The 21,489-nt window shown below is 49.2% G+C and overlaps 1 protein-coding gene across 5 annotated transcripts in view; it reads left to right on the top strand.

Annotated features, from left to right (window-relative positions):
- FNIP2 (folliculin interacting protein 2) overlaps positions 1-21,489 on the top strand; it is a 125,417-nt gene that overhangs the window by 91,564 nt on the left and 12,364 nt on the right. For 4 of the 5 annotated variants that reach the window (XM_018061487.1, XM_018061489.1, XM_013970544.2 and 1 more), the window contains 6 exons: positions 187-388; positions 660-748; positions 3,315-3,461; positions 3,576-3,745; positions 8,935-10,114; positions 10,803-10,959. In XM_018061487.1, coding sequence (XP_017916976.1) covers positions 187-388; positions 660-748; positions 3,315-3,461; positions 3,576-3,745; positions 8,935-10,114; positions 10,803-10,959 — 1,945 coding nt within the window. Of the gene's footprint in view, positions 1-186; positions 389-659; positions 749-3,314; positions 3,462-3,575; positions 3,746-8,934; positions 10,115-10,802; positions 10,960-11,533; positions 11,642-21,489 lie in introns of all 5 variants that reach the window. The other variant, XR_001919404.1, reaches the window with a different exon arrangement.

Genomic DNA, 21,489 nt, shown 5'->3' on the forward strand with positions numbered 1-21,489 from the left:
AGTATCAAGTGGAGGTTTTCATTTTCACAACAGGATCTGCCGGAGGATGACGCCTTAGCAGGGGATGTGGTCTGAGTGAGGACCACGTGCCCTGATAGGCTGTCAGAGTGCCGCCCTGGCTTCATGGCTCATTTTCACCGTGGTCCACTGATGCAGAGCGACTCCTCAAACCCCTTCTCCTTCCAGGTCAATGGATGAAACATTCAGCCTGGCCGAAGAAACCTGCAGTTCCAACCCAGCCATAGTCCGGAGGAAGAAGATTGCCATAAGCATCATCTTTTCACTGTGCGAGAAGGAAGAGGCACAGAGGAATTTCCAGGACTTCTTTTTTTCTCATTTCCCCCTGTTTGAATCTCACATGAACAGGCTGAAGAGTGCCATTGAAAAGGTACTGAAAGTACAGTGCGTGGCCCCGCGGGGCTGTAAGGGCTGCGGGCTCCCTCTACCGGATCGCTCTCCCGGGGCGCGTGGGTTGGCGGCAGCAGAGGTGGACAGATCCATGGGCGCACTGATGCCAGTCGGCAGGTGCTCACTGCTTTGGGAAAGGGAATTACTGCCTCCCATGTGGGCTGTAACCTTGTCTCATGAATAAAGCCTGGTAGGTGATTGTGAAGGAATGTCGTCTCAGCATAAAGTGGCTTCTTTTCTCTCCACTGAAGGCCATGATTTCCTGCAGGAAGATAGCAGAGTCGAGTCTCCGTGTCCAGTTCTATGTCAGCCGTCTGATGGAAGCTCTGGGGGAGTTCAGGTAAGTTGGCAACGTTTGGCGAACCCAGCAAGGGACATTGTGGAGCAGCAGCCTTGAACCTCCACATGTGTGGAGACCATGGCTCGGAATTCAGAGTTGGAGGCGAATTCCAACCTGGGGGCTGGCAGTTATTGGTTATTTTAGCAGCTCCTTCCTTGGAAGCTAAGGCCCAAAGGAGCAAAAAGTTTAAGTCACCAGCCCCAACTTATCCTCATGACTGCCTGAGGGACAGTCTTTGATCTGATTGTCTTTACCAGAATGAATGGAGAAAACTCAATGCTCATAGGTCTCACGTCATCTCACAGAAGCCTCAGAGTAAGCACTCTTGGCCCATTTTACAGATGCGGAAAACCTGAAGTCCAGATGTTCGTCCAGAGCGCAAGTGGGGAGAGTGTGTGTGTCAGGGACATGACACCCCAGTTTGTCAGGACCGTCCTGTGCACACCCGGAGTCCTCCCCGTGAGGGTCCTCCTCAGGACATAAATCACATGATCACCCTAGTGTATCTTTGCTGTGAGTTCCTAATTGGCAACCTTTGTATCCTACAGACCAGTTTTCTAGAGGTCTTGCCCCTTGTGTCAGGCAGAAAGGTGGTCTGTTCTGGGGGCAGGTGGGATTTACGGTCACCAGGCTGAGCAGGGTTGTTGCAGCACTCCTTAGGGCCGGCTTCTTGGGCGGGGAGTGGAAGCCCCCTCTGAAGCAGTCACGAGCTAATGAATGAATCTAACTGTTCCTCTCTAGCTGCAGAACAAAAATGTTTACAATTCTTAGAACATTAGAAGGTTTTTGTGATGATTAAGGTAAAGGCTGGTGAACTCAGATGCTGCTTGAAGCAAAGTCTCCATCCAGTCTTTGCTGAGCCCTCAATTATGTGTAACGTACTCCAGTAACAAATGACTCATTATCTGGGGTTGCTCAGATCAAGTCAGATATTTGAGGAATAATGTGCAGCTGTGTGTTTCGGAGGCAGTGTGGTGACTGGAGAACCTCCTGCAGTGTAGGCACCCTGGGGCTGCTGTGGCAGACTCCAGGCTGGCTTGTGCTGGAGCGTCTGCACACTTGTTTAACGAAAGGTCCAGCTCTTAAAGCACAGGATCAGAGGCCTTGCTGTGGATGGATGATGGGTCTTATTCTTAGTTTAGCAAACCGCTGCTCAGAAACGATGACAGTATGGTGTGTTATTGCTTGGAGGCCTTGGCTTCAGTAGGTGAACCCTAGGTCCGTGTGGCTGTAACTTGCCCCTCCTGCTTACTCAAAGATGCTCTGCTTTGTGCCAAAGCAGGATCCTGTGTGTCCCAGCTCCTTGATGCACATGGCCCCAAACTGAGGTCAGAATATGCCTCATGTATATTCACCGGGGAGAGGGGATGTGTCCTAGCCTCAGAGGCAGAAAGGTGGTCTGCTCTGGGGGGCAGGTGGGATTCATGGTCAACAGGCTGAGCAGGGCTGTTGCAGTGCTTCTTAAAGCCAGTTTCTCAGTGGGGAATGGAAGCCTAGGCTAAGTCGGTGTGCTTGCTGGAAAGACCCCTGTGAGCCACAGGGGCTGGAGCAGAGCCCGCGGCACCAGGTGCCCTCATCGGAGTGTGTGTCTGCTGCAAGGAACCTAGCTCCGCTACACCTCGGTTTCTGTCCTAAGAATTTGATTCTGTTAGTCCATGTAAGAATCTAGTAAATAATATAGTGAAGAAGAGACATTTATGTAGCTTTTTCATCTGAAGTGAATAAAGTGCTTTGGTTCAGAGAAGGAAAGTGCTGACGAGAAATTGGGAGAGTTGAGTTGCTTCTGGTCACATTTTAAGTCTAGCATATTTGATCTTTCTTCCTTATTTTTTTCTCCTGTAAAAATTGCCCTAGATTCTGACACAAGGCATCGTAAAGGATATTTTACATCAGTGTGTAGTATACGTTTCCTGAAAAGGGGGTCTCTGATGCAGCTGCTCAGCTTTTCTGTTGTGCAAATGTACCGAAAGATAATAGGGAAATGATGAGCATGGCCATGTGCCAATAAAGCTTTCTTTATAATAAAGGTCAGATTTGACCTGTACATTGTGTCCTAGTTTACCAACCCCTGTTTCATATTATTTTATTTTTAGTTTTCTTTTTAAAACATTGTATTATTGGAGTACAATTGCCTTACAAAGCTGTGTTAGTTTCTGCTGTACAACAGTGTGATTCAGCCACTAGTACACATGTATGTCCCCTCCTCCTGAGCTCCCCTCCCATGCCCCGGGTCCCACCCCTCTAGGTCGTCACAGAGCCCTGAGCTGAGCTACCTGTGCTCTACAGCAGCTTCCCCCTAGCTGTCTGTTTCACGTACGGTAGTGAGTATATGTCACTGCTACTTTCCCAGTTCACCCCCCGTCTCCTTCCCACACTGTGTCCACAGGTCAGTTCTCTTTGCCTGTGTCTCTGTTCCTGCCCTGCAACCCACCCCTGTATTACATTCTGCTTTGAATGCCTTAGGGACTCCATAGATCCAGATGACTGTTTTCTTCTGGGTTCCTTTATGCACAGGTCATCCACCACAACACCTGTGACAGTTCCCTGCTCCCTTTCTCTTCCATAGAGGGACGATCTGGAGCCTGTACTCCGTGCCCAGGATCGCCGAGCCCGTATGGCTGGCCATGATGTCCAGCACTTTGGAGAGGACCCAGCTGTGCCAGCGCTTCCTCAAGGAGTTTACACTCCTGATAGAGCAGATCAACAAGAACCAGTAAGGGCGGCCCACTGGGGCCTTGCATGACAGTTCCTTGCCCGTGTACATGCTGTGGGTGACTGCCTCTTCCTGCATTGACTCACTTGCTTATGTTTTCTCCCATTTCTCCAGGTTTTTTGCTGCCCTGCTGACTGCAGTCCTAACCTACCACCTGGCCTGGGTACCCACCGTCATGCCTGTTGACCACCCACCCATCAAAGCCTTTTCTGAGAAACGCACCTCTCAGCTAGTCAACATGCTCGCCAAGACACACCCATACAATCCTCTCTGGGCGCAGCTGGGTCAGTACCTGATGTGACCATTCAGAGGCCGTGTGGGATGGAACTGCAGAAACAGCAACGTTTTCGGTTGATATTCGCCATCCAGCCCAGCAATTCCCAGGTGTCACTGGGCTGGCAGGGAACAGGAGACTGGCCCACAGATTCTACCTGTAAAGCAGGACCCTCACCCGACCAGAGCCTCATTCTGGTCTTTAAAGCCATGCAGGCCCACTGGGCCCTCCCACATGGCAGCCACAGCTGCTCCTCTGGTGGGCTTCCTTAATGCTGGCACCACTGACACTTGAACCAGAAAATTTTTTGTTGGTTGTGGGGAGAGGGGCTGTCTGTGCCTGGTCAGATTTTTTTTTTTTTTTGTAATATTTATTTGGCTGTACCAGATCTTAGTTGTAGCGTTGGAATCTAGTTCCCTAACCAGAGATGGAACCCAGGCCCCCTGCATTGGGAGCACGGAGTTTTAGCCACTGGACCACCAGAGAAATCCCTGGTCAGATGTTTAGCAGCATCACTGGCCTCTGTTCACCAGCTGCCAGTGAAAACCCCTCTTCCAAAGTTGTGATGATGAAAAATGTCACCAGACATTGCTGAGTGTCCTGTAGGGGGCAGGACACCCCTGGTTGAGGCCCACTGCCCTACAGAGGGTGGACTGGATAGGAGGAAAGTCAGAGAAAAAAGAGAGTAACCACACGCTATGATTCCATTACCTTTTAAGTTTGAGCCGAGGGCAGAGACTTTGTCTTTCTGTCCACCGCCCCCTGGGCTACTTCCTCCAAGCTTTGCACTCAGGCCTAGCACAGGGACCTGGCGTGTCATGTGGCGGCTGGCAGAGCATGGGCTTGTGAGACCAGGGCTCAGGGTGGGAGAGGGGAGTGCCAGAGCCTCTCACCAGCAGAGCCTACAGTGACCAGTCAGGCTTGCATACCTGCTCTGTCCCAGGACCCTGTCCGTCGGCTGGACCCAGGGCTGGGATGACAGGCAGCTCATTCTTGGGACACCTGCTGCCTGTGGAGGAGGCAGGTTGTATTGAGAACATCCTGAGCACTCCTTCGGTGGGATGGGCAGAGGCGAGCCCACAGAGAGAGAGAGTACGCAGTGTGGAGGGTGAGGGCCAGGGCCAGACAGCTGGACTAAAACCCTGCCTCCTGGGCAAGCGGCCTAACCTCCGTGCCTCTGCTTCTCCGTCTGTGCTATGGGACGTGATGACTCATGGCTGCTGTGGGAACTCCACTGCTTATCTGTAAGTGGCCTTGTCCATTCTGCTGCTGCAGCTGTTAATATGACAGGGGCCGCGGGAGATAGAGGAGTGAGTAGAGGGGGCTTTCAAGGAAGACACACTTGTTGTTCAGTCGCTAAGTCATCTCTGACTCTTTGTAACCCCATGGACTACACACCAGGCTTCCCTTGTCCTTCACTATCTCCTGGAGTTTGCTCAGATTCACTTCAGTTGAATCGGTGATGGTTGGATGGCATCACCGATTCAACCATCTCATCCTCTGTCATCCCCTTCTCTTGCCCTCAATCTTTCTCAGCATCAGGGTCTTTTCCAGTGAGCTGGCCCTTTGCATCAGGTGGCCAAAGTATTGGAGCTTCAGCATCAGTCCTTCCAGTGAACAGTCAGGGTTGATTTCCTTTAGGATGGACTGCTTTGATCTCCAAAGGACTCTCAAGAGTCTTCTCTAGCACCACCACTCAAAAGCATCAATTCTTCTGTGCACAGTTAGAAGAGCAGCATTTTCCAGAAAAGAACTTCAGACTGGGGACAGGCACAGCAACTCTGGGAAAGAGCATATTCTAGTAGTAATGAAATGAGAGCCGTCACTGTGAGCCACACTCTATTTCAGGTGCTTTCTGCACATACTAATTACTTAGAGTCTCATTCTCACCCTGTTGCTGCATCCTCACTCTATTACAGATAATGAAGCTGTCTTTCTCTGTACCCTGGGTCATGAAGTGTGTGAGGAGGAAGGAGGGTGCATTTCCCATGTTAGCAAGGTCCTAGGTGCAGATGAGTTAACTGAAGTATATACGGGTGTCCTGAAGGGGAAGGAGCCGGGAGCCCAGCTCCTTCTGGGTCGTCGGGTTCTTCCCAGGGAGGACCAGGCACTGCCATTCTAATTATGGACAACAGGCTTGATGAAAAAGTTATTAAGACGTGACAGAAGGGGGCCAGATGTTTAGAAAACATGGTGTTTCTTGGTGCCCAGTCACCCATTTTAAAGGAGCATGAATTGAGTGGTGTACATTTAACTAGATAAATATATGTATACTTAGCTGTGCTTTCCATGTGAGGTTTAACTAATTGAGATCAGTTCCCTGTGTTCGGTATAACAAGGCAGAGTCCCTTCCTCTGGGCCCAAAATTCTCTTTCAAAGGAGAGCATATGTTTTCGGAAGTACCCTCTCAGCACCCCAACAATCCAGCAGGGCCTGCCGTGGTCAGACTGAGGTCAGGGTGCAGCCAGAGGTACAGTCACAGGGGAGAGCTTTATGAAGCCAAGGGTTAAGTGATGGTTGAGTTTCCAGTATTACAGAACATCGAGGGCTGCACTATTTTGACAGGGGGACACTTATTTCCAAAGATTGTTATTATTTTTATTAAACATTCACCAAGTCACAGCAAACAGGAAAATATAAATGGCCAGGAATATGCCTGGTGCTAATGTACTTGTTAGGAGAAGGCGATGGCACCCCACTCCAGTACTCTTCCCTGGAAAATCCCATGGAAGGAGGAGCCTGGTAATCACGGTTCTTCAGTCACAGAGAAGGTCTGTCTTGAATGATTTCAAGGCCCGTTTGCGAGTTTGCCAGGACGGGCCCTACTGCCACCTAGCTCCGCCCACGTTCCACTCATCTTCTCGATGAACCCTGGGGCCGAGTTAACACTGGTGTCATGTGAATCCCTGATGTGGCCGTGACGCTCCGCAGCCACAGCAGACGTGATCACGGGAAGTAGCGGTAATATGCTGTTAGTCAAGAAAGTTTTCTCAAACAAAAGTGCTTGTCCAGAGTGCAGCTGCAGTTCTGAGTTATTTTCAGTACACGCATGCTTTCTCAGTCAGGTGCAACAGCTTCCAAGGTAAAGTTCTGCTAGCTTTTAACTTAGTCCTTTTATAGAGGGGATCACGTGGTTACACTTCTGTCTTGCCCATTACCTGTTCTCAGAGTCTTATTCTGGGAATCCTCTCTAGAGGAGAGGACCCACCTCTGATGGGTCCTATCACTTTCTCCTCAGTCTTAGCCTTAGCTGTATGATTAATCTTACCTAAGAATTGTCTCCCCCCCTCCCTCTAGATGGAGTCCAGATTCCTGAGTTCTTACCTGTAACTGTCACCACATATCTCCTCTCCTTTGCTTAGGGTCGTTCCCCATTTTGATTTATTCCAGCATTCTGCTTATTCCCAAAGTGGTTTCTGACTCAGGGTTGCTCCTGCAGAGATGTAAGGGAGATAAATCTACGTGAAACACTCAGCGCTGTGCCTGCAGTCAGGAAATGTTGGCTTTTTGTTGTAATTGTCAATATTATTATCAAAGTACCAGAGATACACCTTACGAAGGGTAGTACTCAGGTTTTATGAAATGCAGCAATTTTAATGCTCAGGCACTGGACAGACGCCTGTGATGAGAAGCCTGTGCTGCTGGTTCTCAAAGGTTTGCCTTTCTTCTGCCTTTAGCCAGTTTTTAGTCAGCATGTCAGGATATAACTTACAGCACATTTTTCTCCAGTAGGATTTCCAGATGACCTAAGAGAAAAAAATCAGATTCATTATTCATGACCAAGTTATTTTTTCTTGTTAATCAAATTGATTCCACTTGATGTTCCTGTGTATTGAGCAAACCATTTCATTATTTTGAATTGATTCACTGCACTTCTGCTCAGAGATCCCAGAATTTGGATGTATCCCCAAGGCTTATTGTCCTCGGATTCTTCTAAAAAAGATCTCATCATTCTAGTTTCCAAAATAAATTATTTGGTTTGGTCACAAATAAGAGCTCTGGCTTTAGCTGTCCTTGGAGAGAAGGGAGCTAGCTGGCCCACTGACCTGCATGGTGAGACCCAGCCCGAAAACGGGGGACTGTGTGCATGGCACTGCACACAGCCCTGAACCCAGTATACACACTGGTGCTGTACACACCCATGCTGCACCCAACATACACCAGCATTGCACCCAGCACACTCCCATGCTGCCCGTTGCACACACCTGCACAGAACCAGTATACACACTGGTGCTGTACCCACTATACACACCCATGCTGCACCCAGCACACTCCCATGCTGCCCGTTGCACACACCTGCACGGAACCCAGTATACACACTGGTGCTGTACCCACTATACGCACCCATGCTGCACCCAGCACACTCCCATGCTGCCCGTTGCACACACCTGCACGGAACCCAGTATACACACTGGTGCTGTACCCACTATACACACCCATGCTGCACCCAGCACACTCCCATGCTGCCCCTTGCACACACCTGCACGGAACCCAGTATACACACTGGTGCTGTACCCACTATACACACCCATGCTGCACCCAGCACACTCCCATGCTGCCCCTTGCACACACCTGCACGGAACCCAGTATACACACTGGTGCTGTACCCACTATACACACCCATGCTGCACCCAGCACACTCCCATGCTGCCCCTTGCACACACCTGCACTGAACCCAGTATACACACTGGTGCTGTACACACCCATGCTGCACCCAACATACACCAGCATCGCACCCAGCACACTCCCATGCTGCCCCTTACACACACCTGCACGGAACCCACTATACACACTGGTGCTATATCCACTATACACACCCATGCTGCACCCAACATACACCAGCATTGCACCCAGCACACTCCCATGCTGCCCGTTGCACACACCTGCACAGAACCCAGTATACACACTGGTGCTGTACCCAGCATATCCCTGCACTGCACCCAGTAACACCCGAGTTGCACCCACCACACTGCCCGTGAGCACCCAGATCAGGGCTGCTCCTGACTGGCCTTCCCAGGCAGACGTTCCATCCCAGAGGGAAACGAAAAGATGGTCATTCTAGGATTTAATCTCTGTGCCTCAGGTGTGTGAAGTGAGTCTGGTCTGGGAACACGTCATCCATGTTTCTCCTGTTCGGGCTGACACAGCCTTGAAGCGCTCATCCAGGTGACTGTGTCTTTGTGTCCACTTGGCCTCTAGGCGACCTTTACGGAGCTATCGGCTCTCCGGTGCGGCTGACGCGCACGGTGGTGCTGGGGAAGCAGAAGGATTTGGTGCAGCGGATACTGTACGTGCTGACCTACTTCGTGCGGTGCTCAGAGTTGCAGGAGAACCAGCTGATGTGGAGTGGGGGCCCCGCGCAAGGCGAGCAGATGCTGCACGGGAGCAGCATCACCACCGCCCTGGAGAGGGGCGAGGTGGAGGAGTCTGAGTACGTGGTGGTCACGGTGAGGAGTGAGCCTGCCCTCCTGCCACCTACCCTGCCTGTGACCACAGCCGAGGGGTTGGCTGGGGTCCCAGTGGACGCTGATCCCAGAGACCTGTGTCCCCAACTTGATGGAGAAGGAGGCGGGGCCCTGGAGAAGAGCCTAACAGCCCACAGCGCGTGGAGACCTCAGGGCGCATCATGCGGGGACGAGGAGAGTAAGGAGCCCCCTCGAGGCGGCTCTGCGAGGCTCCCCAGCGGTGCAGGTGTGGGCGCGGGGCTGAAGATGAGCCCTCCAGCCATCGGGGCGGAGCCAGGAGGGGAGATGCCCAAGAAGCTGCCAGACCGGTCGGCGGCCAGGCCATGCCCTGATGGACGTCTCCGGGACAGGCCGCCCTGGGAAAAGGTCACCTTCCACATCGGGAGCTCTGTGTCTCCGGAGTCGGACTTTGAAAGTCGCACCAAAGCAATGGAGGAGCGGCTACAGGCTTGCAGGTGTGCGGAGCCAGAGCCAGCACAGGGACCCCTGGCCGGGCCTGGGGTGGCTGCCGACCCAGCCCAGGAGGGCCAGGACCAGTGCTCTCCAACGTGTTCCCGGTCCCCTGGGGCGTCGGCGGGGGACAGAGATGTCAGGACCGAGGCTGCTGCGGAGGTTGCTGGGGTGCCGGGTGCACCTGCCAGCCCTACAGGCACACTGGCACGGCCAGGGGGTTGGAGGGGCAAGGACGCAGACGTGCCTGCAGTGAGCAGGTGCACCGCTCCTGTGCCCAGTGGCGATGCCAGCTTCAGGGTGGAAGGTGGCCTCCCCCGGAACGAGAGCTCCGACAGCGCCCTCGGAGACAGTGATGACGACACATGTGCAGCGGCTTCACCGGACCTGGGTCCTGGAAGTGATCCTGATGTGGACCATGACCAGAGCGAAGGGTCACTGGAGGTGGAGCTGCCGCTCCCCAGGTAAGGCCGGTGAGGGGCAGAGTGAACCGGGTCAGATGCTGCCGCTCCGGCCACTGAGGGATGCAGAGGTGGTGGGGAGCATCCTCGCCATCCTCGAGGAAGATCTGTGGCCATGGACGCCCAGCCTCGGAGGGCGGAGGGTGGATGTGCTGGTGGGTTACACCCCCGAGCAGCTTTCCCCTGCGTGTCTGGTCAGGACAGCTTCAGGTGGTCGGGAAACAGCACCTCTTCCTAAGGCAGCATCAGCAGATGACCTGGTCTGTAAAGCAGTAACTAGAGATTTGTCCCTTCTCTGTCCTGGCACCCCTCTATGCAGGTTTGTGAGTTCCTGGAGCCAGACTTTGCCAGTGACACCCCCCCCCCACCGCAACACACACACACACACACACACGGAGTTTTTCTTCTCTCCCGACCCAGTGCCTGGAGGATGAGGTCTGTGAGGCACAAGAACAGACTCACAACCAGCCACCAGAATATCTGATTTTTCCTGCTCTTCCTCTTTACGAAAGTTCCTTTTCCCTTCAACTCCCTTCCCTTCCCGCACCAGTGACCTGCTTCCCAGAGGACTCCTTATGTGACCGTCCCTGGATCTGTTTCTCTCACCTGTGTCCCTGAGGCCTTGTTCCCACTGCAGTGCAAGAAGGGAGCACGTTTGTGTTGTGCGTGCTGATAGCTCGTTTTGTTTTAGGTCTCAGAGCATCAGCAACCCCAATGTGAGAAACTTCGGCCGCTCCCTCCTGGCGGGGTACTGCCCCACGTACATGCCAGACTTGGTGCTTCACGGGACCAGCAGCGACGAGAAGCTGAAGCAGTGCCTAGCAGCCGACCTGGTCCACACGGTCCAGGTGAGTGATTCCAGTTGGGAGCCTCAAGCTGCTGACCAGGGGGTGAATGAGGGGGCAGCCAGGCGAGGTGGGCAGTCACAGGTAGTCTTGGGATTGTTGCTACAGATGCTGCCAGGGTGACGGGAACCAGTGAGGCTGCTGAGACATCTGGGGACGCGTGGAGCTAGAGGCTGTGAGCACCACAGGGCACAGCAGTGGGGAAAAGAAGAGGGGCTGCCTGGCTGTCGGAGCACGATGGGCTGGGGGGACCCCCGACCTCTCACTCCTCCAGCCGCTGAGCTCCTACAAGGCCTCCTTTGGGCTAAGCCCAGCTAGAAGCCACCGAGTGAGGAGGTCATAGCTGATGCAGATCCAGGCCTGCGGTCTGCAGAGCTCACCTCTGCACAGGACAGGGAAGGGCACAGGGTGAATCTGGAGGTGGGTGGGGCAGGCCAGGCAGACAGAACAGTCAGCACAGATGGTGACAATTATGTGCATCCCAGGGAGGACCAAAGAGATGTCACATGTGTTTTGCTTTTTAGTTGATCCTTACAAGTTCCTAAAAATAATCTGTTTTAACTGATTTGTCATTAAGTTCACTTTGATGGCTGTTCGAGGATGACTGTATAAAGATTAACACATCTTATGGAAAATTGCCTCGTGGCTGCCTCTTAGTGCTTCTCCACTATCTGCAGTGTGACAGGTACTAAGCATTGGAGGAAACCATGTCAGTCTGGCAGACCTGTTTTTAATTGAACCGCTATTGGGCAGACGTGCAAAAAAAATAGCTGTATTGTATTGGAAGCATATTGTATCTTGGACAGTAGGAAAAGTCCTCTTTGCATCAGGAAAATTGGAATTTGGCTGGTTACCTTCTCCTCACCCAACAAGTGCTTTTCGAGAGGTAGAACAGAAGGCAGTGCGTGCAGTCTTTGGCCTTGAGCCTCTCCTCTGTGAAGACCAGACTTCCATCAGGCACAGGCCAAGCAGGCTGGAGTTATTTGTGTGAATGGGAAGAAAAGCTTGATGGTGAAGCAGCTGCACTCACCCCCGAACGGGGAAGGAGGAGGTTGGGGGGAGGGTCCTGAGGCTGGGGCCCCGCTCCATGCAGGGACTGGCACTGGGTTCCTGACCCACCCTGGTTTGTGCTTGGCCACCACCCGCCCCAGGCCAGCCCTGGAAGGAGGCAGTGCTGTCGTCCTCTGTCTACATAGTCCTCAGGAGCACTGTCCTTGCCTGTCATCTCAGAGGCCCGCACATCAGTGACCTTGGAGAAAGGAGATGCCCTCCTTGGACAGTGCTCTTTCTAGGTCATCTGAGCCACGCATACATTTAGTGGCCACCAGGAGCCATAAGGGAGGGGATTTGAGGCCCTCCTTTTGCAGCACCATGCGTTCATGATCATGTATGCAGCACCCGTGGGGTTTTTTGTTCGCTTGTGTCGGTTTGATCTGTAAGAACACTGGTGCTGCTCACTGGACCCTTCTCCCATGGAGCCTGGGTTCTGCTCTGACAGGTGTGCCAGGAGAGCACATGTAAACCCACAGGGCCATTGTCACCCACCCGTCCTCCAGCAAGTTATCATCTGAATACCCCAGACCTGCTAACCACAACTGTGAAGATGCATCTACAGACTGATTGTCCTCCCTGAACTGATTATCTGCAGAACCATTCCATAGGCTGACACATTCAGATGTTTTGTGTATTAGGTTTCCATGGTGACCATCTAGGTCTATAATTCTTACATTTAAAGAAACAAAACCATGTTTCCTCTGCTTGTGCTCTTAAAGACCTGTCATGTCCATTTTCTCTTCCTTTCAAAGGTAGTATTTTCACACTGCAGCTGTTCTCGTCTCTGCAGACTGCAGTCAACCTGAGAGATGGAAAGTTATTAAGCCTAATAACCTACATTGTGTCGAATGGTGGGAACATCTCCCATGCAGCCTGCGTGGGTGTTAATAGGGAATTGCAAGGGTCATAAACATATCTTCAGAAGAATGTATCCAATCAGCATTAGTGGAGTTCTGATTTCACTTGGCACATTCATCATAATGAATTTTGCTTTTGAAATAAGTGTTCCATTTGAACTTCTCAGACTGGGATCCTGCTCCATGGCAGTGTTTAAATAAAAACAGCCTCCTTTCAACTGCCACTGACAAATATTTGTTGGAAAATAAATTAGGAGGTTTAGGAGGCGGAACATTATATTAAATGACTGCTCCACAAAGCCTAATAATTATTTAAATTCTTGAGTGTGTTGCTAGAGAATAAAGCAAAGATCCAAGAACAGGAGCTGAGTTAGGAATGAAATACTGAGTTGTTGAGGAGGAAGAGCTCGGGATAAATTTCTCTCTCGTAATTTACTTTCAAGTACCTGGTTTTTGAATTTTAATAATTCCTAATATTCATGCCACACTTCATCCAGCTTTGAGATTCATAGTTGTTTACAGAGAAGGATTTTTAACTTTTTAAGAGCAGTTGATTTACATTATTGATCTGTTTTCAAGGCCTGTACATGACAGGATTGTGAAATCTGTCTTCTGTAAATACGCACTCTGTAACCTCAGTGGACTGGGTTGTGGAGTTTCTTCTCTCACTGAGGTACTGCGTCTGGAGCTCCCAGTACTAAGAATTTCTTTTTGTGCATTTCATTGTCCTAGACTCTTATGACAGAAAGAAGTATTAACTTTATTTCATTCATTTCCATTTTGTTACCGGCTTCCACGTGGTAAGATTCTAATGGCCTTTAAATATTTTAACATGTGTTCTTATTTAATCCACCTACTACCTCTGTTCCATCGTTTGAACTGTTTCTCTGCCTCCTAATGCATAGATTATACAGCTGCCTTGAATTAGGCTGAGGTCATACTTAGTTTCATTTTTTCCCTGCCGCATATAAACGTGAATTCTTTCTTCTGTTTTCCTTTTGACTTTGAAGGGTGAAGTGGGAGAGCCGGCTTCCCTCTGCACCCATGACTCTCAAGGAGCTTTTTCTCTCTCCTTCTTTTTACCTGTGTCTTGTCCGCCCGTGGGTACTGCTGACCCACGGGTTCTGGGTACTGGGCCGGGGCAGCTATGAAGTTGCAGGGAGCGGAGGTGGTGGAGGAGGCTGACTCGACATTGATGCTGTGGTGTTACTGCTTGTTTGATGGTCGTCAGGTAAATCTGTTGGCTTTGCTAGGCCTCAGAAAAACATATTTAGAGGAATAGAAAAAATGTAACCTAGCAGTTAAGCATGCAGCTTCTAAAGGCAGACATACCTGCGTTTGAGTCATGGCTTACCCCTTGTGGCTGTGTGGCCTTGGGCAGGTTTCTCTCATCTTCCAAGCATCTTTTTCATGTTCTAGAAAGTGATAGTACTTGTAGGTCTGATTGAAGACTGTGAGATGATGCGTGTCCATTGTTGAGCACAGTGCCCCGCACATTACTAAACACCCATTAAACAGTAGCTATTAAAATGACACCGTGAACGTGCTTTGTAAATGAGTTTTCCAGGATGCTTATGCTCTGGGTGATGAACAGAAGCAGTGCCCATTCATTCAGTGTTAATGACTGCTGAGTTCCCTCTGCCATGACGGTCCAAGGAGCAGGCCAAGCCACTTAAAGCTCTGCAGGGTCAGGTCATCAAGACCAAAATTAGCATCACACATTTTTTCTTTTAAGAAAAACTGTATGCTAGGGCTTCAGGCATCTCCAGAACACTCTCTAAAACAAGGAAAAGTTGGATATGGCAACCTCTTTCATTTAAGAGTAGCAACAGGTTGACTCCAGAAATCAGTAGTGCAGATAAGGAGCTTTGCTAATGGCTTGGCTATGCCATGAGCCTCAAATACCTAATGGAGCCCGTGCCACGCCATCAGCCAGCGAGGTTATGAAAGAGCCGCGAGTCACAGGGACCAATAAAGCATTGCATTAGTAACAAAGACAACACTGAGGTGGCCCAGATCAGCAGCCACCTTCAGTCAGTGGTGGTGTAGAGGAAACAGCCGCGCAGAACACATCTGCTGTTTGAGACAGAACAGCTCTGCTCGCCTCCTTTCCTGGGTGGGGTGGTGAGCATGGTGGGGCCACGGACCTTCAGCCCCAACTCACTGTTGGGGGGTGGGGTGTGTGTGTACATGTACACATGTGTCTGTATAATTGCACATGTATAAGTATGCACACTGGGTTATGACATTCAAACGTATTTCTTACTGCACATGGTGATTTTAAAAAATACTTGAAGAAACTACTGGTATCTGGGTATCGCCAACTCCAGTCTGAAATCTTGGTGACCCCTCCCCTCCTCAACGCCCCTCCACCTGCAGCCATTACCTGCATGGGGCCACTTTGCAGCCATGGAGGGCTCCTTCTCAAACAGGGATTTGATTGGTCACTCTTCTACCCTCCCAGGGGCCCATTGCTTTAGAGAGTGAAATCTAGTCTTCTTGGCTGGGATCGCCCCTCGTATGTCCTTCACAAACACACACAGAGTCACACTGTCGATCAGCCCTGAACTCCCCTCCTCTCTTCCACCTCCTGGCCGCTTGCTGTGTTCCGTCTGTCTCAGGCACCATGGAACCAATTTCTGTGCCATTTGCAGACCTCCTCCTGATGTTGCCCCTTCTCTGAAACCATTCCAGTCCCTTTGCACATGACAGTTGCTTCAACCTCCAGTGTCTTCTCCTGCCAGGCTTGCAGTGCCCAAGCAGGGAGGGGGCTTCAGTCCTACCAGTCCAGCACCCAGTCCAGGGACAAGCGGCACAATGTGGTCCCCCTGCGCCAGTTAGAGAAGTGTGTGTTCCTTCAGGTGACACTGTGCTGTAGACTGACCCTCCTAAAGCAGAGAGAAGTGATAGACTCTGCATTTAAGATATAAAGAGGAAGATTGCTGTGCTTAGATATGATGCCTGAGGCCCTTTGTGTTCTTTTTCTTTACTTAAGGAAGAATAAAAAGCTCTCAAAGGCATCATTTCTCTTGTATTTTGTGAATAGGCACATGGCTAATTTTGATGTTTTCCCCTGTTTTTTCATTATGTGCAAAGTATTTGGACATCTAGGCCATTCTCTGCAGAAAAAGCTACCAGCCTTCTTACAGTTGTCTTAGCATCATGCACATCCTCCCTTAACTTTGCTCTGATGATCCCTTTTGACCTTGAGCATCTCTCCTTGACTTTAAACTGCTTCCTCAGCAAGTGACTGGCCTAAAGTTTAAGGCATCCCTGAGGCTGTGCCCTATATGCTCAAGGCTGAGGCTTCCCCGAGCCCCTGCCTCCCAGGACCCCTCAGCAGTGCCCATGGTCCAGAATGGATGATTCTCTCTCCTTCTCTACTTTATCACAACTCTGAAGCCTTTAGAGTCGACATGGCGCCTGTTTCCAAAAGGCACATACAGCACATAAAACAGAATGACTCCAACACGATGGACTTGCGGTCAGGGCGAGGGGGCTTAAGCCAAATGGGCAGGCGCGTTAGCCCTCCTCCCACAGTCCAGAGTAGCTGCTGAGTAACTACGTTTAAAATGATGATGGTGATAAAAGGAAGGAATTGGAACCCTTAAAAAGATGGTCTGATATGATACCCAACTATTTGTATTCGTAAAAGAACTAAAGGGAGCTGCTAAAATGGAAAAATGCAGTCATGGAAATTAAAACTCAGGGGGGTAGTCTAATGAGCAGAACAGATTAAATGCAGCCAGAAGGGATTAGAGTTTGTGAAACAGTGACGAGATACAGACCTGCCCCTGTGACTGTAACTCTGAGACAAAAGGACGTGAAAAAAATGTGAAAAGAGCCAGTAAGAGACTTGAGTGAGATGGTTTTATGGTGTATACAGGAGGCAGGACAGAGAAACAGTATTTGGAGAAAGAATGGCTGCTGTCTTTCAGGTTAGATGAGCCCACAGACATGAACATATCCACACTGAGCTGCAGATCATCAGAAAAAAAGGAAGCTTATCACTGGCCGGAGAGGATTGCTCTGTCCTTCAGGAAACTGAAATCCAGCATGTGACCAAAGACATAAGCAGTGCAAATAGAGGCCACTGTCAGGATGGGAGGCAAGGAATGCATGGATGGCTTCCTGGAGGAGGTGACATCTACAGTCAGGATAAGCAGAGCTGGAATGGGGGTCCAGGCAGGACGCAAGGACCCTGTGCTCCCCCAGGGGCTGCAGACTGACTGCAGGCGGAGCCAGCTTTACTGCCATAGGAGCTCCTGTCTCACGTAAACTGCTGTCAGGAAAGCCTGGGTGCCGAGCATTTAGCGTTCACTATTCTAGATGATATTATAGACTGGAAGAAGTGTTAGAGAAGGGTGAGTGGTAATAGGATTCTGTTCTCTGCATGAGTGTGAGACTAAAGGTGGGTTTGCTTGTTTGTTTGGTTTTGGTATGGACCATTTTTAGTCTTTTATTGAATTTGTTCCAGTGTTACTTTTATGTTTTCCTTTTTTTGCCTGCAAGGCATGTGGTATCTTGGCTCCCCAACTAAGATTGAACCCCCACGACCCCCCACCACAGGCCCCCTCTCCCCGCCCCTGGATTGGAAGGCAGAGTCCTAGCTACCAGGGCGGCCCCAGACTGAAGGCTTAAAAAGAGAAACTAGTCAGGCAGCCACATGTATCTGCATCCTTCTGTGTGCCCTCAGCCATCCAGAAGTGGGTGGACTTACTTAAATCCGCAGTGCCAAGGATGTGGGGGGTGTGGTTATGTAGGTGGGCCTCGGCCCCTAGAGAGATAGGAGAATAAAAACAGGATCTGATGACATTTAGCCAAGAGCAGATGCTGAGAATGTGAGCCTCAGAGCACTGATTATCTGCTTTTTCTCTGTGACTAACCCAAGGCCTATTGAAATGTTGTAAGGACAAAGAGTAACAAAGTCTTGTCAAGAGAACACACTGGTCATAGCAAACACCCTTTTCCAGCAATCCAAGAGATGATTGTACACATGGACATTACCAGATGGTCAAAACTGAAATCAGATTGATTATATTCTTTACAGCCAAAGATGGTGAAGCTGTGTACAGTCAGCAAAAACAAGACCTGGAGCTGACTGTGGCTCAGATCATGAGCTCCCTATTCTATAATTCATGCCTAAATTGAAGAAAGTATGGAAAACCACTAGGTCATTCAGATATGACCTAAATCAAATCCTTTATGATTTTACAGTGAAGGTGATGAATAGATTCAAGGGATTAGATCTGGTAGAGAGGGCCTGAAGAACTGTGGATGCTTAGCGTCACTAATTGTTAGAGAAATGAAAGTTGAAACTACAGTGATGTGCCGCCTTACACGAGTCAGAATGGCCATCTCCAAAAATCTGTAAACAATAAATGCTGGAGAGGGTGTGGAGAAAAGGCAGCCTCTTACACTGCTGGTGGGAATGTAGATTGATAGAGCCACTGTGGAGGACAGTATGGAGGCTCCTTAAAAAACTAAAAATAGAACTACCATGTGACCCCCAATCCCATTCTTGGGCATATGTCCAGAGAAAAACATGGTCCGAAAGGATGCGTGTACCTTAATGTTCATTGCAACACTTTCACAATAGCAAAGACATGGAAGCAACCTAAATGTCCATTGACAGATATAGAAGATGTGGTACATGTATATACAATGGAATACTACTCTGCCGTGAAAGAATAAAGTAATGTCATTCGCAGTAGCATGGATGGACCCAGGGATTATCATACTAAATGAAGTAAGTCAGACAGAAAAAGACAAATATGTGATATTGATTACATGTGAACTATAAAAAATGATACAGATGAACTTATTTACAAAACAGAAACAGACTCACAGACATAGAAAATAAACTTGTGGTTACCAAAGGGCAGAGGGGGAAGGGATAGATTAGGAGTTGATTAAAATATACACACTACTGCATATAGATAAGGAGCAAGGACCTATACTGTATAACATAGGGAACCAAAATCAATATCTTGTAATAATCTGTAATGGAAGAATATGTGAAGAAAAAGGTATATATTCATATGTATGTATAATTGAATCACTTTACGTCTGAAACTAACACAGCACTGTAAATCAACTATTTTTAAAAAAAAACTTTAGTAGATAAAGAGGTCACTACATAAAGTGTTAGTGGTATAGATAGCTGTACATGGAAAAGAAATATGTTACTAGTTGTGTGGATGACTTAATAAGAACTGGATCCAATCTAAAAATAAATCTGAATAGAGAATTGTTCAACAGAGCCAGCATGTATTAGGTATTTAGCTCATGCCTTGCATTTTGTTATGTTCATTTCTGAGACTACGGAAGAAAATGTAATTTCTCTCCTTGAGTTACTTACAAAATCACTGAGTAGACAAACAGATGTGCAATCAAGAGAGAATTAGGACAGTGTGATTCCATGCCAGACCGTGGACGTGGTGAGTCTCACTGTGGAGCGTAGGGGAGATGGGCCGGGCCAGGTCCCTGAAGAACTGGAATGTTTAGAAGGGAGCCCAGAAGATGTTCTGGCCACAGCCTGAGTGAGAGACGGGCTTCCTCTCTGCCTGGAGAAGGGGCTTCTCCTGAGAGAGCCTGGAGGGGAATGTGTGCAGGTGGATGTAAGCCTGAGGGAAGCTGCAGGGATGCAGAGGCAGGTTTGACCGGTAAGCACTGGGGGAGGGTCCCAGGCTAGGGTAGGTTTCTGAGTCCGTGAGGGTTTGGGATGTGGTCACATGAGGGGGCGATGTAGGGTGTGGGGAAGCAAGGGGACGCACCTGACAGGTGGTAGGCACTACACGACGAGTTCCATGCACATTTTGTCACGGAAACCCTGAATTAAGTACAGTCACACACTGCATGGTGGCTCGTCCGTAAATAATCCTCCTGCTAATGTAAGAGATACGAGTTTGATTCCTGGGTCATGAAGATCCCCTGGAGAAGGAAATGGCAACCTGCTCCAGTATTCTTCCTGGGAAATCCCATGGACAGAGGAGCTTGCTAGGCTACAATCCATGTGGTAGCAAAGAGTCAGACACAACTTGGTGACTAAACAACAACACATTCTGCAGATGTAGAGATGGAAGCCCCGGAGAACAGGGTCACTAAGGCCCCACAGCTAGTAAGTAATGAGTGACAGTCAAGCCCAGTCCTGCCTGGCTTGAGTCTTGGCTCCTTGATGAAATATCCAAACCTGAGGGAGGGAATTGGAGAGATCAGGCTCGTGGGAGGTGTTTGAACCATTCAGTCTAATGGTTTACAACGTTTGTCAAAGTGCTTAATTTCTCAAAAGCATGCTCCGTGCATTCGTTACTGGTAAGTGTATTTATGCGTACCCTGGGTTGTATGTGAACTTAAGAAACCTGCCTGACAGATTTTACTACTAGTTACTTCTGTATTTAAGTTGCGGCTCATAAGTAAAAGTGATAAAGAAGTGTCATGTAATTCAGTTTTCCCTTTGTTTATGGTGGTTCTGCATATGCCATAGGCAGAGCCATTGCGAAGAGGGGTTTTCTGTTGAATACCAGGCAGGGCAGAGGTGTGTGTGGGTGAGAGTTCCTGTGATTTTCCCAGCGGGGCTTCTGGATCTCAGAGTTCTTTAAATTCTACAAGCTCAGAGACCAACTAATAAACCAAACCGTAAAACATTTACACTGCCCATTACCACCCATAAACGTTACTCTTTAGTGGGCTGTGTTTTCTTTGGAAAGATACATGTCAGAAATCTCCAGAATCATCAGAACTTGTGCTTCAATGCTCTGACCTTAGAGAAGTTTAGACCAGATCAGGACTGGGCTGTTAGTTGCCCTGGCGGTCCTTAGATGATAACTTGAAATGGTTGCAGATGACATTTTTTTTTATCTCTCTCCAGTATTCTTTTTCTTGAATATTTACATTTCCTTCTATTTCCATCTTCCTTTAAAAAAAAAATATTTAGTCTTCAATAAATGAGTAACTACTAATGGCATAGTTAGATGGAGACAATTGGTGACCTGTAGATGTATTTAGGGAAAATCAAAGTATTAATTGCTCAGTGATGCCTGATTTTTTGTGACCCCCATGGACTGTAGCTCACCAGACTCTACTGTCCATGGCATTTTCCAGGCAAGAATGCTGGAGTGGGTAGCTGTTCACTTCTCCAGGGGAACTTCCTGACCCGGGGATCTTCCTGAACTAGTTATTGAACCCGGATCTCCTGCATTGCAGGTAGATTCTTTACCATCTGAGCCACCAGGGAAGCCCACTTAGGAAATTACATGTTAAATATTTAGTAGTCTGAGAATGTATAATTCTTTTTTTAAATTTTATTGAAGTATAGTTGATCTACAGTGTTGTATTCATTTCTGCTGTACAGCAAAGTGACCCAGTCATACATATGTGTATTCTTTCTCCAATTCTTTTCCATCCTGGTTTGGCACAGGTTACTGACTATCGTTCCCTGTACACTTTTGCTTTAAGGTGCTGTCCTGACAGCGTTGCGTGGCTCTGCTTCCCTGGATCCCACACGTGTGACACTCAGCGCTGTGCGTGGGCTCACAGGCGCTTGCCTTCCCTGTGACTGCTGGGCTCGACCTGGGCTGTCTGAAGTCTGTCCTTTCTCAAGGAGCTGGTCCTGCCCTTGGGG

The sequence above is a fragment of the Capra hircus genome, chromosome 17 (assembly GCF_001704415.2).
Source record: "Capra hircus breed San Clemente chromosome 17, ASM170441v1, whole genome shotgun sequence".
Taxonomy (NCBI): domain Eukaryota; kingdom Metazoa; phylum Chordata; class Mammalia; order Artiodactyla; family Bovidae; genus Capra; species Capra hircus.